This window comes from Aspergillus ruber, assembly GCF_000600275.1.
Source record: "Aspergillus ruber CBS 135680 unplaced genomic scaffold scaffold00023, whole genome shotgun sequence".
Classification (NCBI taxonomy): domain Eukaryota; kingdom Fungi; phylum Ascomycota; class Eurotiomycetes; order Eurotiales; family Aspergillaceae; genus Aspergillus; species Aspergillus ruber.
In genome coordinates, this window is record NW_024467319.1 from 405356 (window position 1) to 420876 (window position 15521).

A 15521-nucleotide genomic window follows, 5' to 3' on the forward strand; every position below is an offset into this window, starting at 1 on the left:
ACTTTTGAGAATTTCTGCTGGTCAGACGATATTGCCACAATATCTCCGGTGAGTCAGTATATGCAGGGCTGTATGCCTGAGGTGTCACCCTTCGGGGAATACCGGAATCCGGTGGAGCGGACCGGGGTTGCCAGAGTCACCGGAACAATTTTAAAGCGTGTACATGACGTGACCCTCGGTTTGTCTTTTTCCGGCCTAGTGTCATCTGATAAGATCTCCACCTCCTCACGTACTGTACTTTAGCTATATCAGTCCTCATTCTAAGGAATCGAATCAAGCTTTCCTCATCTGAATACTACAGAATGAAATCCCTTCTGCTGCTGAGCAGCCAGCTCTTTGCTGTCTTTGCTACTCCCCTGGTGCTGCCTGACAATGCACTCGTGGAACAGGCGTTTTTGAGTGATGCTCAGAGAGCGTCTGCTCCTGCGACCAACCCCCACCAGGATGCGATTTACGTCGACCACAGCTCTTCCGGTAGTGAGATCGAGCCAATGAACCGCCCGTCTTGGTTCACTTCTATTCTTATGGCTCGTCGCCTCCTCGCTCTCTCAACCAGCGGCGTCGCCTCAACGGTCTTCCCCGGCTCCTTACCTCCCGGCCACACCCCGCCGTCCGTTGCAGGTCACTCGATTGGCCTCCGCGAATACTTTGCCGACTGCGACGAAGCTCTCCCCTCCTCCTACGAGTACGCCAACAACGGAGATGGCAACCCGACTCTCCTCGCCCTCAAGGTCGCAACAACCTTCCGCAACACTGCCGCCGGATCGAACATCTCCCTCTCCCTCGACTGGTGGGACCACCTCAACGACACCGAACCGATCTACCCCGGTTTTCCGCTAAGTCCTGCCGGGCTCCCCCGCGTCACGTTATTCGGATACGTCGAGCCATTCCCCGAGCCGATTCCTGAGGATGTCGAAAGTGCGTTAGAAAAGTGTTACTTGCGCGCGCATCCCGATGCGGAGGTGTGGTTGCCGCATAAACGGGGCTCGCCGCACGCGAGTTTCTGGGCGAGATTGGTGGTAACAGATGTTTACTGGATTGGGGGATTTGGGGATGTGCAGCAGATTGGATGGATGGATGTGAATGAGTGGGCAGGTGTTCGGAGGGAGGGAAGTGTGGAGGGTGTTGGCGATGGTAGGGGTTGGGAGGATGTGAGATTGCCGGGGGAGAAGCAGTAATTTGCGCATGAAAGGTACTTATGAGACATGAATGCATTATCTTATCGCTGTGGTTTAACTTGTGGCTCTCAGTGGTGGTTGTTTATCTACTATGTCCAAGTAGCTTATCTTCAGCTGAACTCGGGGATTTATAAGAGTTCGGTCGATGCTACGTTGTCGCAATCCTCCTTGCATCATGATTGTTTTCTTTCACTCTTGAATTCAACTGACCCTGTATATGTACATATATTCACAATGAAGATAAAACGCCCTCGATTGCAAGTAACCCGCCCCGAATCCACCTTTGCAGCAGGAAATGCGCGATGGACCAACCTAGACTTAGACCCAGTCCCCAAACACCAACGCAACTGGGGTAGCATAAGCTTCATCGGTGCGCCCCCATGGCCCTTACAATACCCCTAAATACTAAGAATGAAGGAAAGCATACTGGATCTCCGACGCCTTCAACGTCAGCACCTGGCAATTCGCTAGCAGCATCCTCGCCGTGGGCCTCAGCTACAAAGACGCCCTCATCATCGTCGCAATTGCCTTCTTCATCATCTCCATCGTCATCGCTGCGAACGGCGCCGTCGGTGCTATCTACCATGTGCCGTTTCCCGTGATCGCGCGCGCGAGCTGGGGGTTCTACGGCTCGTATATTGCTATTCTATCCCGATTGGTGTTGGCAGTGGTTTGGTTCGCGATTCATAATGTGAACGGTGGCAATGCGGTGAGGGTTATGATTGGGGCGATTTGGCCTAGTTTTTTGAACATTGGGAATGGGATTCCGGAGGGGCAGGGGATTACCACGCAGGGTATGGTGGGCTATACAATATATTGGATTGTGCAGTTGCCGTTGCTGTGTGTGCGACCGGAGAAGGTGAGGTGGTTGTTCGTGGTCAAGTCGGTGTTTGTGCCAATTGCATGGGTTGCCATACTCATCTGGGCGTTTGTCGCTGAAGGGGGTGGGAGCATGTTCCAGGAGAAGTCAAGTTTGTCGTCGACTACAATCTCAGGATCGACGTATAGTTGGTTGTTCCTGGCGAATATGACCTCGATTCTCGGAAATTATGCAACGACCAGTGTCAACCAGTCGGACTTCTCGCGGTACTCGCGAGTTTCGGCGAAGTGGCAGTTGTTGTATGTGCCTATGTTGCCGATTGTGTTTACGTTTATCTCGTTCATTGGCATTGCGGCGTCGTCTGCTGGACAGGTGCGGTATTATGGTGGCACTGGTGAGATTCCCTGGGATCCGACAGTTCTGATAAGCAACTGGACAAGCCGGGCTTGTCGGTTCTTCGCAGCTGCGAGTTTCGTCCTCGCCTCACTGGGCGTGAACATCTCAGCAAACTCGATCTCAGCAGCAAATGACCTCGCCGCGCTGGCACCACGATACTTCAACATCCGTCGCGGACAGCTACTCTGCGCGCTGCTGAGCTGGTGTCTCGTGCCGTGGAAGATCCTCGCGTCCGCGGAGAGTTTCCTTAACTTCATGTCTGCGTATGCTATCTTTCTCGCACCGGTGGCCGCCATTATGTTATGCGATTACTGGGTCGTTAAGCATCGGAAGTACGATACGCTCGCGCTGTATCAGCCATTTAATCAGATATATCGATATTCGTTCGCGCGCGTGATAGCTGGAAAGGAGGTTAGTGTTTGGGGGGTGAACTGGAGAGCCATCGCTGCGTTTCTGGCGGGTGTGGTGCCGAGTTTACCGGGGTTGATTCATTCTGTTAACAGTGATGTGAAGGTTGGAGTGGGGATTCATCCATATCAGTTTGGGTGGTTTCTGGGCTTTGTAGGCGCGAGTGGTGTGTATGTTGGTTTGTCTTGGTGGTTTCCGGCGAGGGAGACGGTTGTGCAGAGGGCTGTTTTTGCGGATGAGATTTATGAAGGTAGGGTTTTGACGGGGCTGGGCATTGAGGAGGTTGAAAGGGACGAGTATAAAGAGTTTAAAGTATAATGCAGGGTATTATGTCCGTAAATGTACAATCAAACACTGGCAACGGCCTCTTTCAACGCTTTGCTTGCACCCGACGACGCGCGACCAATCTCACCACCTTCTTGCCGTGCATTCTCCAACCCCCGCTGCACAGCGGGCATAAACCGATTCGCAAACACGCGGTACCGGTCCTCCCGTGTCTCATACATCTCCCCTTCTTCGTCGCGCGGCTGCCCAAACAAATTCAGATATGCATACGGCACCGACGCACTGGGGATCATATGCTGCTCCGTCTGACAGAGCGGGAAGGCCCAGCTCTCGCCGCCCTCCGACGAAACATCAACACCCTCGTCCACATCCACATCTCTGTCAACATCGCTTAACCCCGCATCCAAAAATCCCCCAAACGCCCCTAACACCTTGATCATGGCCTTCCCCTGATTCCCCGCTTTCCCAAACGATGCACGATTGGCAGACCACTTTGCCGACTCCTCCGTATGCCATCCCAGCACAGAAAGGAAGCAATTCAGCGTCTTAATCCACCCCCCGGCGCAGGACACTACCTCATCCCCCGCAACCTCGACAAGCCACGCCAATACCTCTACCGCAGACACGCGGATGTCAACCGCTAAGTGCGTCATTCCCGCACGAATGTACGGCATCATCTGCGAGACATGGTCTTCGATATCCCTTGCTGGCAACGCGCGGAGGAGCTTGAGCAGCTGCGTGCGCACGCTGGTGCTTGCGTCTAGGATTAGGGGGAGGAGGTTTGGGAGAATCACGCTTACTGGTTGCGGGATAGGAGAGTCCACTGGCCGCGAGGTGATGGCGGTGGTTAAGTGCGAGAGGGACTCGCGGCGTTGGGTGTCGGATTTGGAGGTTAGTAAGGAGAGGTGATGGGTGAATTGGGTGTTGCTGGAGGGGGCGGAGAGGCGGAGAGATTGTTGGTTTAGGGTGATTGCTTCGCTTCGTTAGAGGCTTTACATTGATGAAGCCGAGGTGATAGGCTTACATTTTGATTGAAAGCTCGTGTCTGTGAAGTTGTCTGGCTTGGGCTTTGCCTTGCCGACTTTGAGTTTCGGTTTCTGCGCCTGTTAGTTTCTGTTTAATCTATATGATTGAGAGACGTACCTGGAAGTCTTTTTGCTTCTCCTTTCTCTTTTTACTGCTGGATCCCATTTTTGCGTTGGTTGTTGGTCGTTCGTTGGCTGCGTCTACTTTGTTGTAGAGAGGAATTTTAAATTCACGTGATTCACGTGACGCGCTTTCCTGATTGGGATGAGACTAGTATAGACACAGACTACAATTCAGGAGACGACATATTCTTCAGAATCAGCATATGCATCTTTAGGCATTCCTCTATTACTACTTATTATTATATACAGTTGGGTTAAGCTTATGACAGCCCAATAGTATCTTGTTTTCGGACCACGATCCAAATCGATCAAACCTACCGAAGGGCTCTACGGAGTACCTCTACAGCACTGTACTCGTGCAACAGCAGAGCGCATACATCAGAATGATATTCGACACTTTCCTGCGTTTCCGAGTCCCTGTCAGTCCTTCAGACCAACCAGATCAACTACAAAAGCAACAACCAAAGCAACAACCAAAGCAACAACCAAAGCAGCAGTCCAAGCAACAAGCGAAACCAACCCTACTAAACATAACAGAACTTCCCCCCTGGTACGACCCAAACCCCTACATCTACAGCTCCTACCGCCCCCTCACCAACTCCTGGCTGCACTCCCTCCTCAGCTGGACATATCTCCACAACGAGACAACAAATATCTTCTCGCACCTGATTCCTGCCGTGATACTCTTCGTCGGTCTTGGGTGGTTATACGAGCACCTCCACAGCAGACACGTAGATCTCACGCAGTTTGATTGGACCGTTGTCTCCGTGCAGCTGCTCTCGGGGGCTATCTGCCTGCTTGTCTCGGCGGTGTACCACACGGGGCTCAATCATTCGGAGGGCGTGGCGGGGAGACTGCTGGGGTGTGATTATGCGGGGATTATGGGGTGTATGGTGGGATGTTTTGGGAGTGGGTTGCATTTTGGGTTTTATTGTTGCCCGGGGGTTAAGTGGTTTTATTGGGGAGTGGTATGCATGCCTCCTATACCCTGGATATGAATGAGTGTGACTGACTGGGTAGATCGTGGTGCTTTCCTCGATGAATGCTGTGTTTCTGTTGAATCCGAGATTCAGTGGGCCGGAATGGCGTCGCGTGAGGTTGGGTGGTTTCATTGGTACGGGGTTATCTGCTTTTGCGCCGATTGCTCATGCGTGGGTTCTTTGGGGACCAGTGTATCTCTGGAATATCGGGGTTCCTTATTACCTTCTCGAGGGATTGCTGCTGTTTATAGGGTGTTGGTTTTGGGAGGTGTGTCTTAACCACCGACCCCGTTCAGCATCTAATACTCACGGTGCTGGCTGCAGACAAGATTTCCCGAATCCTCATACCCCGGCAAATTCGACACTGGGGCCACTCACACACTACATGGCATATCTTTGTTACACTTGCCATCGTCTCGCATATCGCCGGTCTACTCAGTGCCATGGATTATACTTATTCCCGGGGATGTCATATTGCTACCTAGCACTAACTAGCTAGATCCTGGCAGACACATCACGTTAGTTATCACAACCAACCCTGGTTTCTAGAGAAAGGAAACAAACCCCGCGAACCACCCCCCAACGCCTTCGCAACCATCTCCTGCGCAGACTGCATCATGCCTTTATCCTCTTGTTTCTGCGCCTGCACGTCGCTCCAGCCCTCGCCGACGTCCACGCCGCTGCCCTTGCCATGGACACGGCTGGTAGAGGGTGTATCAGACATACGGCGGGTGGTGGGCGTTGTATCGCCTGTTTTGTCAGCATCTCTTTTCGTGTTCTGATTACTGGAAAGGGGGGGAGTACCCGGCTGCAAGGGCGCGGCGATACGCTCTGCAACGCTGCTGGCGGATTGGCGTGCTTTGGAGGCCATACTTTCAGGCTGCATGGTTGGGGTTATGGGGTCAGAGGCTTCTACTTTTTGTTAGAGAGAGCAGAGAATAGTTGGTAGGGGTGTTGTACCCTCCGGGGATTGGTTGTCGCCCTGTCATATTGATATTAGTCGTGGCTCTGTTGAAAACGAGTGACTTACCATCATTCCAGGCATAGTGTCGTTGTATCGTTGACCGTAGTAGATTTCTAAGTATTGTGAAGTTTATTGTTACTCGAAGAAAGAAAGAATAAGTAGAGGACACTACGGAACCCTACTCCGGTTAGGTCATTCTCCCGTCAACCAGCGTAACTACGATCCAAAAGGAAGTAACTGATTAATGCATTCATAAACATAGATAAGGCATCCATGGAACATCAATAAAAGAACCCGAATAAATCAAATAGACATGCGCACTTCTGCCCGGCCGTTGCCTTTTAACATAACACATAACACATAAACACATGAAGACCAAAACGAAAGAAAAGAAAAGAAACAAGGCTGGCCGGACAGACGCGATTGTATCAATCAAAACACAGAAACAAAAAAAAAAAAAAAAAAAAAAAAAGGCAGAACCACAGAACCACACAAGCTCAAACGCAAAACACCTAACAACCGTTCTAACAGCCTGACCGTATATCATTAACCACCAGAAATGCACACATCCTGGATCAGGTGGCTGCCCGACTGATCGCTATTCCATAAACTATAACATTTTAATCATAGGAAATCTGACCCGTTTTCTTTTTTATTCGAATCGTAGCGGCGCAGTTGTGCACCCAACACCGTGCTCAAATTGTCAAAACTCCGTCCCAGAATCGGCATAGGTCGTGTCTATCGTGACTGGTATGAAGAATGAAAGAAAACGGAGAAAACGAATAAGGAAAGAGATGCAGCATCTCTGCTTACAAACTCATGGTCAACCACTCCCATTCTTGACTCGCTCCCTGTCCACCGGCAATGCTGTGGTTCGCCGGATTGGCCGCTGCAGGTGGCATGGCAGGGGCCAATGGTACCACCTTGGAGCGATTGGCGGCAGCGGACTTGTCTTCTGTGGCCTCCACGTCAGTGGCCTTTTCCAGCCGTCGTTGACGCTTCGGTGCCACTTGTACGGCGCTTCGTGCTTGTCCAATTCCTGATCCCGAGTTCGAGGCCGAGGCTAACTTGGGTGGTGCAGCCGCAATGGGCACAACACCAGATTTGGCCATCGAATTGGTACTCCGACTTGCAGGGGTGCTGCTTCCCTGGATGGCAGGGGGGGACTCCGAATTGGTCGTGGCTGTCTGCGGACGACTCGCGGTGGCTGCTGCTACAGATGCCTGCTGCACCGAATTTTTGCGCGAAGACTTCTTTGAACGCGAGGTGCCCACCGCCAGAGTGTTGGCGCTGCTGCGGTTGCGCTTTTTGATAACGTCCGTCTTGAGTGACAACGGTCGGACGACACCGTGCAGCTTCAGGAACAAACCACAGGCATTGCAGAGAGGCTGGCCCTCTGGGTTACGCCGCCACAAAGGAGTCGTCTGAGTAAAGCAGTTGGTACAAGTGGTAGGGCCAGTGCTGCCCTGCTCGCCATTCTTCGGACTTGCCGGTCGCGATGGGGCAGCACTGTTGAGACCCGACTCGGGCGGCGTGTTGGGAGAGGGTTGCTGCGTATTGTTGTTCTGCATACTCTGGCGTAGTAGTTGGGTAGCGTTGGGAGTCGATGCCGTGCGGGCAATCTTCTGACGTCGAGGATCCTGCTCACGGTTACGCACTTCACTGACCGACGCCACCGATCCATGTGTGCGATTCAGACTGTTCCAATCGTTCGCGTCCATCATGTCGGGCGATCCGATCGTGACGTGCCTGCGGTGCTGACCAAACCCGGGCAGCGACTGGAAGGAGTCTGGGATCTGCGCTTCCCAGTTCATGACCGAGTCTCCATCGTCATCTTCATCTTGCTCGTCCATCGAGTCAGCCGGCATGGCCAACCCGCCGTGCTCGGAGAAAGTTTGTGCATCGTCCTCATTATCCGATTCTCCGCCAAAGGAGAACATTCCCGAATGGGAGTTGTTGGTGTTGGGATAGTCCGTTGTCCCCAGCACGTGTGAAGGGTTGATATGTTGCTGGGCTCGGAAGCCAGACGACAACCCACCAACCTGTCCCATGCTATGCTGCTGCTGCTGCTGCTGCTGCTGCTGGCGGGAATCGCGGTTATTCCCATTGTACATATACCGGGGATGTAGCGAGGCAGACAGATTTGACGATCGCTGGGCGAGGTAATTGGGAACACGACGTTGCGTGCGGGAATCGGCCGTGGGCAAATCGAAATACATCGACTGCTCATTTTCGTACAACGCCTGTGGAGTGGAGACAGTCGACTGATACCCGGATGGAGGTGGAGAGAAGAGTTCGGTGGAGTTGAGCGAGGAGGCCAAGGGCGTGTGAGCGTAGAGGTTGGCAAACGGGTTACCCGATGTCATCGGTGAGTCGTGGGGGGAGAAGGTGAAATGAGGCTGGTATGGACCGGCGGAGTTCAAGATGGGATCATCCAAGCCAAAGGTATCCAGGCCAAACGGGAGAGAAGTATGAGGGTTGCTGCTGTTGCTGTGGTTGTGGTTATTGTTGTTGTTGTTGTTATGGTGACGGTTAGCATTGTTGGAGTGGTGAAGGCCAAATGCCGACGACGACGCATCCAAGGAATAATCGGGAACACCAGACGACAGATCGGGATCGTGGGCCAGCATACTGTTTGAAATGGGCGGTACCAACGGCGACGATTCTGCCGGTCGCTTGCGAGTGGGAACCTGGAAACTGGCCAAGAACTGACGATCGTCGATGCTAGTCTTCCGCACCCGACGTTGGACATAGCCAAATTCGTTATTCCTGCGCTGTTCCTGGGGCGGATGGGGAAATGAGGCGGGGACGGGCTCCTCGGGGTCGGGATGGCTGCGATGTTTGATAGGGATGGCAGAGGCGTGGGACTTGTCACCCGCGGGGGGTGATAACGAGGGTTCCGCAGGGGACTCGAAGGGGACAATGAAATCATCGAGATTCATGGGATCGGAGGTGTCCTCGGTGGGGGCGGTGGTGGTGGTCGTGGCCGAAGTGCTGGGAGCGGTGGAGGTTCGGTTGGAATGGCGCAGTTGGGCGATACCACTGTCGGTACTGGATTAGTTAGACGTTGTACAGAGTCGGTTCCAGTGGGAGAACATACGATTGGCGTTGTTCACGCTCCTTGCGTTTGAGATTCATAGTCATCATCCGCCAAGTGAGATTCTCCATGCGCTCCTGGTTGGGCAGCTGGGCCTTTGTTCTCGAATACAACCTCCAAATCTGAGTGGCTAGCGGGTCCTTCTTCTGCATCTCGTCGGGGCCCTCCGGATCAGGTCGTGTGGTGCCACTTCCCCATTCAGGAAAGAGGGAGTCTTTGAGTAAATTCCCATGGTGGGAAGACTCCCGGGGACTGAAGGGAGGAAGGCCATAAGGGAAATCATCGTGAAAGTTGGTTGAGGAAGTCGAGAAACGGTCAGCGTCGGAGGTATCTAGGCCAGCCAAGCCGGCGAATTGATTCGGTCGCACATCCCCATGTCCTCCGCCATGGTCCAAGCCAGACATGGCTTTTTTAATATAAGCTGATTGGAAGAAAAGGCCGAGAGAGGAGATTGGAGGAAGAAGATAGAAGATAAGAAAGAGAAGATAAGACGGGGGAAAGAGAAACGAGAGGGGAAATGAGGAGAGAGAGAGGAGAGAAGACGGAAAAGCGAGAGTGTTGGGCGGTTGATAAGCAGCTGCAGGCAAGAGGAGACGGTCAATTCCCGTGTACCCGCCGTAGACGAAGCAGTTCAAGGCCAATGATGCAGATGCACCTATAATAATGAAAATAAATTAAGAACAAGGCCTTTAACGCTTGGACTTGGTGTGTGCAGGATATCTGTATGTGGTGTGTGGTATGTACGTGCTCTGTCTCGTATGGATCGTCGACCGGGGAGGAGAGAGGAGGGGGGAAGAGGAGGAGCAGAAACAATTCTGAGTGGACGAGAGAGAGTCAGATTGAGCAGAGAAGGCAAAAGGAAGAAAAGAACATGCAGGATTGAGTGGCTTACTCTGTCTCTGTCTGGCTGGCTGGCTGGCTGTCTGTCTGTCTGCTTGGAGGCAGGATGAGCGTGGATTCAGTGTCTGTGATTGCCTGGGGGCCTAGACCCTCCAGACGCACATATCCTGATAGATGATAGCAGTGACTGTGGTTGTAGAGGAGTTGTTATAGTAGTAGTAGAAGTAGTAGTAGTAGTTGTTGTTGTTGTAGCGGTAGAGGTAGTGGTAGTGGAGGTGATGGAGAAGGCTGTAATCCGCGAACGGTGACAGGCGGAATGCGGTCAGAGAGGCAGAAAAAGAAAAAGAAAGAGAATATGACTTGAGAAGCAGAGCAGAGGAGCAGAGAGAAAAGAAATACTGTACCAAGAGAGACGAATTTTTACACTTCCGCCGTAAGAGAATAAACTACTACTATAAGCACTACTAATCAGATTATTCCTGTTAAAAATGGTGCTAATAATGATATTAACAAGCTTGTCTAACTTGCATGCAGTGGACCTGGGGTTGTGGCCTGCATTGGTTAGTTCTGTTTCTTTCTATTGTTGTTTCTTTGCTTCTTTGCTTTTCTTTGCCCTTTCTTTTTCCTGTTCTGCTATGCAATTGGCGAGTTTATTCAGCTACAGTTCGTGATATCCCATGTAAACTCTGCGCATACGGCGTTCCCTACGGATTTCCTTACAGTACTCTTTACACGGCCGAATAACAAAAGTACATACATGCGAGACTTGGATATACTAGTACTAGCACGGAGAGTCCTCCCCGAGAGATCGGGCCGACCTCGATGCCCCGAGTAGCGGAACAATCCGTTTAGGTTGTGTCAGTATACTGCTCTGTACTAAACTGGTAGAATAGGACTATTCCTCCGGGAGTAGTCCTATTCTACCCGACGGCCCAAGCATCCGGACCAGAACCTGATGCGGGGTCTGACTCGATGACTTGAATGGTGGATCGCGAAAATGAGATAAGGAAGATAAGCTGATAAGCTGCCATCACTAATAGTCCTTGTCATGCATATACTTGCTTTTACACTACTATACAGTAGTATGTACTTTGTTATGTGAAACTGCTGTATGTACGGAGCATTCTGTACGGAGCTCCTACTAGGAATTGTTCGCATGAGCCTTATGGCAACGGCAGGTAATGCTTACTGCCTATAGTGGCAATGAACGGAGACGGAGCCCTCCGTATTCCGTCGTATCCGTACCCCTGGGGTAGGGAGTAGAGGCACACGAGTCCATGCTCGTACTTTGAAACATCACATGACAAACTACCTTGGCACACGTGCCTGTGTGCATCCTGATAGCATAACCCTGGATACTCAAAAGTCCGGGGTACATCAATCAGCCCATTGGTTGATGTTATCACCCTCGTGGGTTCGTGTCTGTTCGCGTCAGATATAAGCTCAGATTGTCTACCTGCAAGATCTATGTACAGCCATCGTGCATCGTATCGAATGCCAGATCCGTCACTATATCATTGTTTGTTCGCTCCATGAACGGTGCAGTGTTGTCGTTGGCTTAGAAAAGCGACGCGCTGCTGGCCGGAGTCGAGCTGGGCGTCGGGGTGGCAGACACTGTCGGCGCGCTAGAAAAGCCAGAGCTGCTGGCAGCAACCGAAGACGACGGGGTAGAGCTCAACGGAGTGCAAGCGCCGTCCTTGCCATCGACGGAAGGTCCTCTGCCGGGGATCTCGCACGGAGCGGGAGGGCCTCTTCCAGGGACCTCGCCGGGAGAAGGGGGTCCTCTGCCAGGGCTGCCGGGCTGGCCAAGCTGGCGCTTGTCGAAAACACCAGTGGGACGCTGGGGGTTGCCAGAGGAAAAGACGGGAGTAGGCAAGTCGGAAGAAGCAGGAGGTCCCCGTCCAGGGTTGCCGGGCTGGCCGAGCTGGCGCCTGTCGAAAACACCAGTGGGACGCTGGGGGTTGCCAGAGGAGAACACCGGAGTGGGCAAGTCAGAGGAAGCAGGAGGCCCCCGTCCAGGGTTGCCGAGCTGACCAAGCTGAGGGAGCGCGACAGCACAACCCAAGAAAGCAGTTAGGGCAAAGGCAGTGAGCTTCATATTGAAGGTATGAACAGCACGAGTTTGAGGGAAAAGTTGATTGAGCGGACAGACTGAACCTTCCAGAGAGACGGCCTTTATAGTTATCAGACCGTGGACCGTGGGGGCATTGGTGACGCATGGAGATCAACCAGGACCACCACATACGGAGTCCTCGACGCACTGACAACCCGGTTCCTGAGCCGATGCATACCGCCAAAGGAAACGATAAACTCTTCTGCATCATCCTGCCGCTGTCACTGAAAGCACACTCGTTGAAGCTTCCTGCGATGGATAAGTCGAGACCATCTCTGTCAGGGATCATCCCGAGAGCTTTAGTGACTTCTGACCCGTGTGGCAGTCCGGTCTCTCTTTACCCAATGAATGCGCGTTGCTGATAGCGTGGCGGGTGTCGCCCCTCCGCTTGGAGACTGTGATGACTGTATTCCGCAGGGGTCATTGTGGGGGTGGTGGCTGAGGTCTGTTCTTATTCATCTAGCCGGGAATGCTTTTGTCATTGTTTCTGGACACGGGAGGATTGATGGTGATCCATCAGCCGGGAGGTAAGATCCACGATGCCAGTCCCTGGTACTCGATGTTTAGAAAAAAGTACCTCTTATCCCAACGAAAAGACACCCAGACCACCCAATTTACCATGGAGTTGCGTCGAGAACGACACAGCATTGTCCTGGTACAGAGTAGAGGTGCTGCAAGACACTGGGGTACGATGAAAAAACGCACGGCCGAGGTCTGGGCATCGGGAAATAACCCCGGGAGTGAAACCCATTGGTACCTGAGGCAGTGTATCCCACATCGTACAGAGTGCAATGCTTTAATTTGCATAGAAGTTTTGTAGAGTGGATTGCAAGATAAACGAAGGCATGCTAGCATTACTATTAGGGATGGGCACTCCCAAGGTATGTGGCGAACCCATCCGGACCAAAACTCTTGTCAGTGAGGATCTTGCTTGGCGAAAGCTGAATTGTGGGATGTCGTCGTCAGTGGATGAGAGATCATCTGGCACCTGTTGCAGCAGTGAATTGCTTCTGCTGTTCTGTCGTCTGCGACGTACGGATCCAGAGCAGTTGCATGTAGCGAACATTATGAAGGCTAGAGAATCATGAGGAAGTGGTTGTTCAAGCGCATTGGCAGAGCACTAGCATGGCCTGAACCTAGGGGGTATCAACGTTAGGTAGTATACGAGTCTTGAAACTGTGCTGTCTGGTGAAAGACGGATAAAGATAAACCAGCGCGAAAAGACTTTCCCACCCAATTCCAGAAAAGACCAAAAGCCAATGACATCAATCGTTTCTTTCCAGAACTCTTTCTCTACACCAAGAACGGCCACAATACCCCATTTGATCAATCCGATGACGTGCTTACTAGTCTGGGGTGATCTCCCCGGATCTCAGATCTCGTTATCAGTCAGACGTACAGAGTAGACAGTCACATGAATCCTCGTTTCGGTATGTATGTTGAATGGCCGACTATATACAGTACACATCGTTAATCGGACTTTTGATGCAACAAATTGACAAGAATAATATTATATTGGAGCGCCGTTCGAACCACTCACGCTCTCGATATCACGTAGCTCATAATCGAGTTGAACCCGGAAGTAGTAATCAAAGAGAGCAAGATCTAGCCCAGTATGTATGCAAATGGACCCGTCCATGCAGGGAAAAGGAAAGGAAGATTTGTAAAAAAAAAAAAAAAAAAAAGACCACCCAGACGCCCACGATAACCAGCCATGGACGATGCAATAAAACAAAGGAAAGAAAAAGGGCTAATGATGCAGTGCAAGTAATTAAAACCATAGGAAAGTGCTGATGCAGTGATGCATGTGCGTAATCAATGCGATTCAATCAATTCTATTACCCCTGAGGCGAGTGTCCTGGATGTCCATGTCCCATTGGTGGACTCCCGAATGGTGTCCCCTGCTGCGGTGCCTCTGGGGTGAAGACCGGGTAGGGGACGACATTCATTCCGGCCATTCCACTTGCGTCTGGCCATACTGGGTAACCTATGGGGTTGGAGACCTGTGTGCCGGGATATGACATGGACATGGTCATGGTCTGCATTGGATCTGCTGCAGGGGATGCACTGTGTTTTGGATCGGGGTCCATTGGTGGTGCAAACTGATTCGGTGTTGAAGTTGGAGGAACAGGAGGTGGTGGATATGATGCTGCCATGTCGGGCTGTGCGGGGAATGTCATGGACCGTGTCGGTTGTGGAGGGACTTGCCAGACCGTGCCGTCTGGCATGGTGAATGTTTGCGCGGGGGTGTTTGCGATGTCAAGGGCCTGAGCGGGTTGCTGCGAGGGGACGGTGGGGGTAGTCTGAAGCGAGGCGTTGGAGGGGATCGAGCTCATGTCGCCACTCCAGACGCTGGTAGGGCTGAGATCGATCATGGCGGATTGTGGTTTTGCGGCGTTGAGCGTCGCTAGCATTTGGGGATCATTGGGGACCGTGGTGAATTCATCCCAGGGGACGGGGGATTCGAGAGAAGCGGATGTGAATTCGCCTGTGTTGGGTTCTACTTAGTGTTGTTCAATCTATGCAGATGACCCGACAAAGCCTACCTGGCGCAAACTGCGGCATGTTCCCGGGGAAAGGCGCATTTGGTGGGATTCCATGGACATTTGGAGCAGCATTCAACGGCATCGGTTGGTAAAAGAATGTTTCTGGTTGCTGTTGCTGTGGTTGCTGCTGATCGAGAGGACCGCTGACAATCGGAGGCGAGGAAGAGGCCGTGGAGGGGTCGGTGGAAGCAGAGGAGTCGAGCCGCGAATTAGGACGGGTTTTCTTTTCTACCGGAGGCTGCTGATCGACTGGGAAGAACTGGCATTCTTTGCGCAAACGGATACAGTTTTCGCAGCGACCTTGGGCATCATCGGCGGCAACTAGACAGCGGATCTTGCGACGGCGACAGTGCACTATTTTATTAGCAGAATACAGTGCGACTCGAATGAGATAACTTACCGCATGCGACAGACGTGCGATGGTAGCCCAGCTTGTTGCGCTTCTTGTCGGTAGGAGTGGAAGAGGGGGGTATGGTCGAGTCCATGGGGCCGGGATGAGAGGGCATGGTTTGGACCACGGCGGGCATCGCAGAATTAGAGAATGGCCATACACCAGGGTTCTGAAAAGAAAGAAGGTATGATCTCGGAGGATGTTGAGATGTGCGATGTTCAGATATGTCGAATGATGCGGCACGAGGAGTTTCAGTGAGGTTAGAGCCTGAGGTGTTAGAGATAGAGAGTATTCAAGTACAATCAAGGATAGACAAAGAACAGCAAAGGAGTGTAAAAGTTGGATTGTAGAATTT

General features: G+C 52.1%; 9 protein-coding genes across 9 annotated transcripts; 3 read left to right on the top strand and 6 right to left on the bottom strand.

Annotated features, from left to right (window-relative positions):
- The first annotated feature begins 231 nt into the window (after nucleotides 1-231).
- EURHEDRAFT_414754 (uncharacterized protein) lies at nucleotides 232-1348 on the top strand. The gene has a single exon (XM_040782517.1). It carries the CDS (start codon nucleotides 303-305, stop codon nucleotides 1176-1178), a length of 876 nt encoding a protein of 291 aa, XP_040636864.1. The 5' UTR covers nucleotides 232-302; the 3' UTR covers nucleotides 1179-1348.
- Nucleotides 1349-1412: 64 nt separating this feature from the next.
- On the top strand, nucleotides 1413-3120 carry EURHEDRAFT_460909 (nucleobase cation symporter-1 family protein; the record flags this gene model as incomplete). The annotated part of the gene is made up of 2 exons (XM_040784686.1): nucleotides 1413-1548; nucleotides 1601-3120. 2 exons carry the CDS (start codon nucleotides 1413-1415, stop codon nucleotides 3118-3120), a joined length of 1656 nt encoding a protein of 551 aa, XP_040636865.1.
- A 29-nt stretch (nucleotides 3121-3149) lies between these two features.
- Nucleotides 3150-4278, bottom strand: EURHEDRAFT_404629 (IPI1/TEX10 family protein; the record flags this gene model as incomplete). Its single annotated transcript, XM_040780323.1, has 3 exons — nucleotides 3150-4060; nucleotides 4112-4190; nucleotides 4231-4278. 3 exons carry the CDS (start codon nucleotides 4276-4278, stop codon nucleotides 3150-3152), a joined length of 1038 nt encoding a protein of 345 aa, XP_040636866.1.
- Nucleotides 4279-4498: 220 nt separating this feature from the next.
- Nucleotides 4499-5700, top strand: EURHEDRAFT_532506 (hemolysin-III family protein; the record flags this gene model as incomplete). Its single annotated transcript, XM_040787223.1, has 3 exons — nucleotides 4499-5203; nucleotides 5256-5483; nucleotides 5545-5700. The coding sequence occupies exons 1-3, from the start codon at nucleotides 4619-4621 to the stop codon at nucleotides 5698-5700; spliced, it is 969 nt and encodes a 322-aa protein (XP_040636867.1). The 5' UTR covers nucleotides 4499-4618.
- A 6-nt stretch (nucleotides 5701-5706) lies between these two features.
- On the bottom strand, nucleotides 5707-6260 carry EURHEDRAFT_379595 (uncharacterized protein; the record flags this gene model as incomplete). The annotated part of the gene is made up of 5 exons (XM_040779192.1): nucleotides 5707-5717; nucleotides 5780-5965; nucleotides 6020-6127; nucleotides 6176-6197; nucleotides 6246-6260. The coding sequence occupies 5 exons, from the start codon at nucleotides 6258-6260 to the stop codon at nucleotides 5707-5709; spliced, it is 342 nt and encodes a 113-aa protein (XP_040636868.1).
- Nucleotides 6261-6266: 6 nt separating this feature from the next.
- On the bottom strand, nucleotides 6267-6857 carry EURHEDRAFT_167657 (uncharacterized protein). Its single transcript, XM_040777829.1, has one exon. It carries the CDS (start codon nucleotides 6724-6726, stop codon nucleotides 6430-6432), a length of 297 nt encoding a protein of 98 aa, XP_040636869.1. The 5' UTR covers nucleotides 6727-6857; the 3' UTR covers nucleotides 6267-6429.
- Nucleotides 6858-6988: 131 nt separating this feature from the next.
- On the bottom strand, nucleotides 6989-9680 carry EURHEDRAFT_404631 (uncharacterized protein; the record flags this gene model as incomplete). Its single annotated transcript, XM_040780324.1, has 2 exons — nucleotides 6989-9230; nucleotides 9280-9680. 2 exons carry the CDS (start codon nucleotides 9678-9680, stop codon nucleotides 6989-6991), a joined length of 2643 nt encoding a protein of 880 aa, XP_040636870.1.
- A 1983-nt stretch (nucleotides 9681-11663) lies between these two features.
- Nucleotides 11664-12479, bottom strand: EURHEDRAFT_167707 (uncharacterized protein). The gene has a single exon (XM_040777830.1). It carries the CDS (start codon nucleotides 12212-12214, stop codon nucleotides 11675-11677), a length of 540 nt encoding a protein of 179 aa, XP_040636871.1. The 5' UTR covers nucleotides 12215-12479; the 3' UTR covers nucleotides 11664-11674.
- A 1588-nt stretch (nucleotides 12480-14067) lies between these two features.
- EURHEDRAFT_460941 (putative C6 finger domain protein) lies at nucleotides 14068-15260 on the bottom strand (the record flags this gene model as incomplete). Its single annotated transcript, XM_040784689.1, has 3 exons — nucleotides 14068-14717; nucleotides 14767-15129; nucleotides 15176-15260. 3 exons carry the CDS (start codon nucleotides 15258-15260, stop codon nucleotides 14068-14070), a joined length of 1098 nt encoding a protein of 365 aa, XP_040636872.1.
- Nucleotides 15261-15521: the final 261 nt, after the last annotated feature.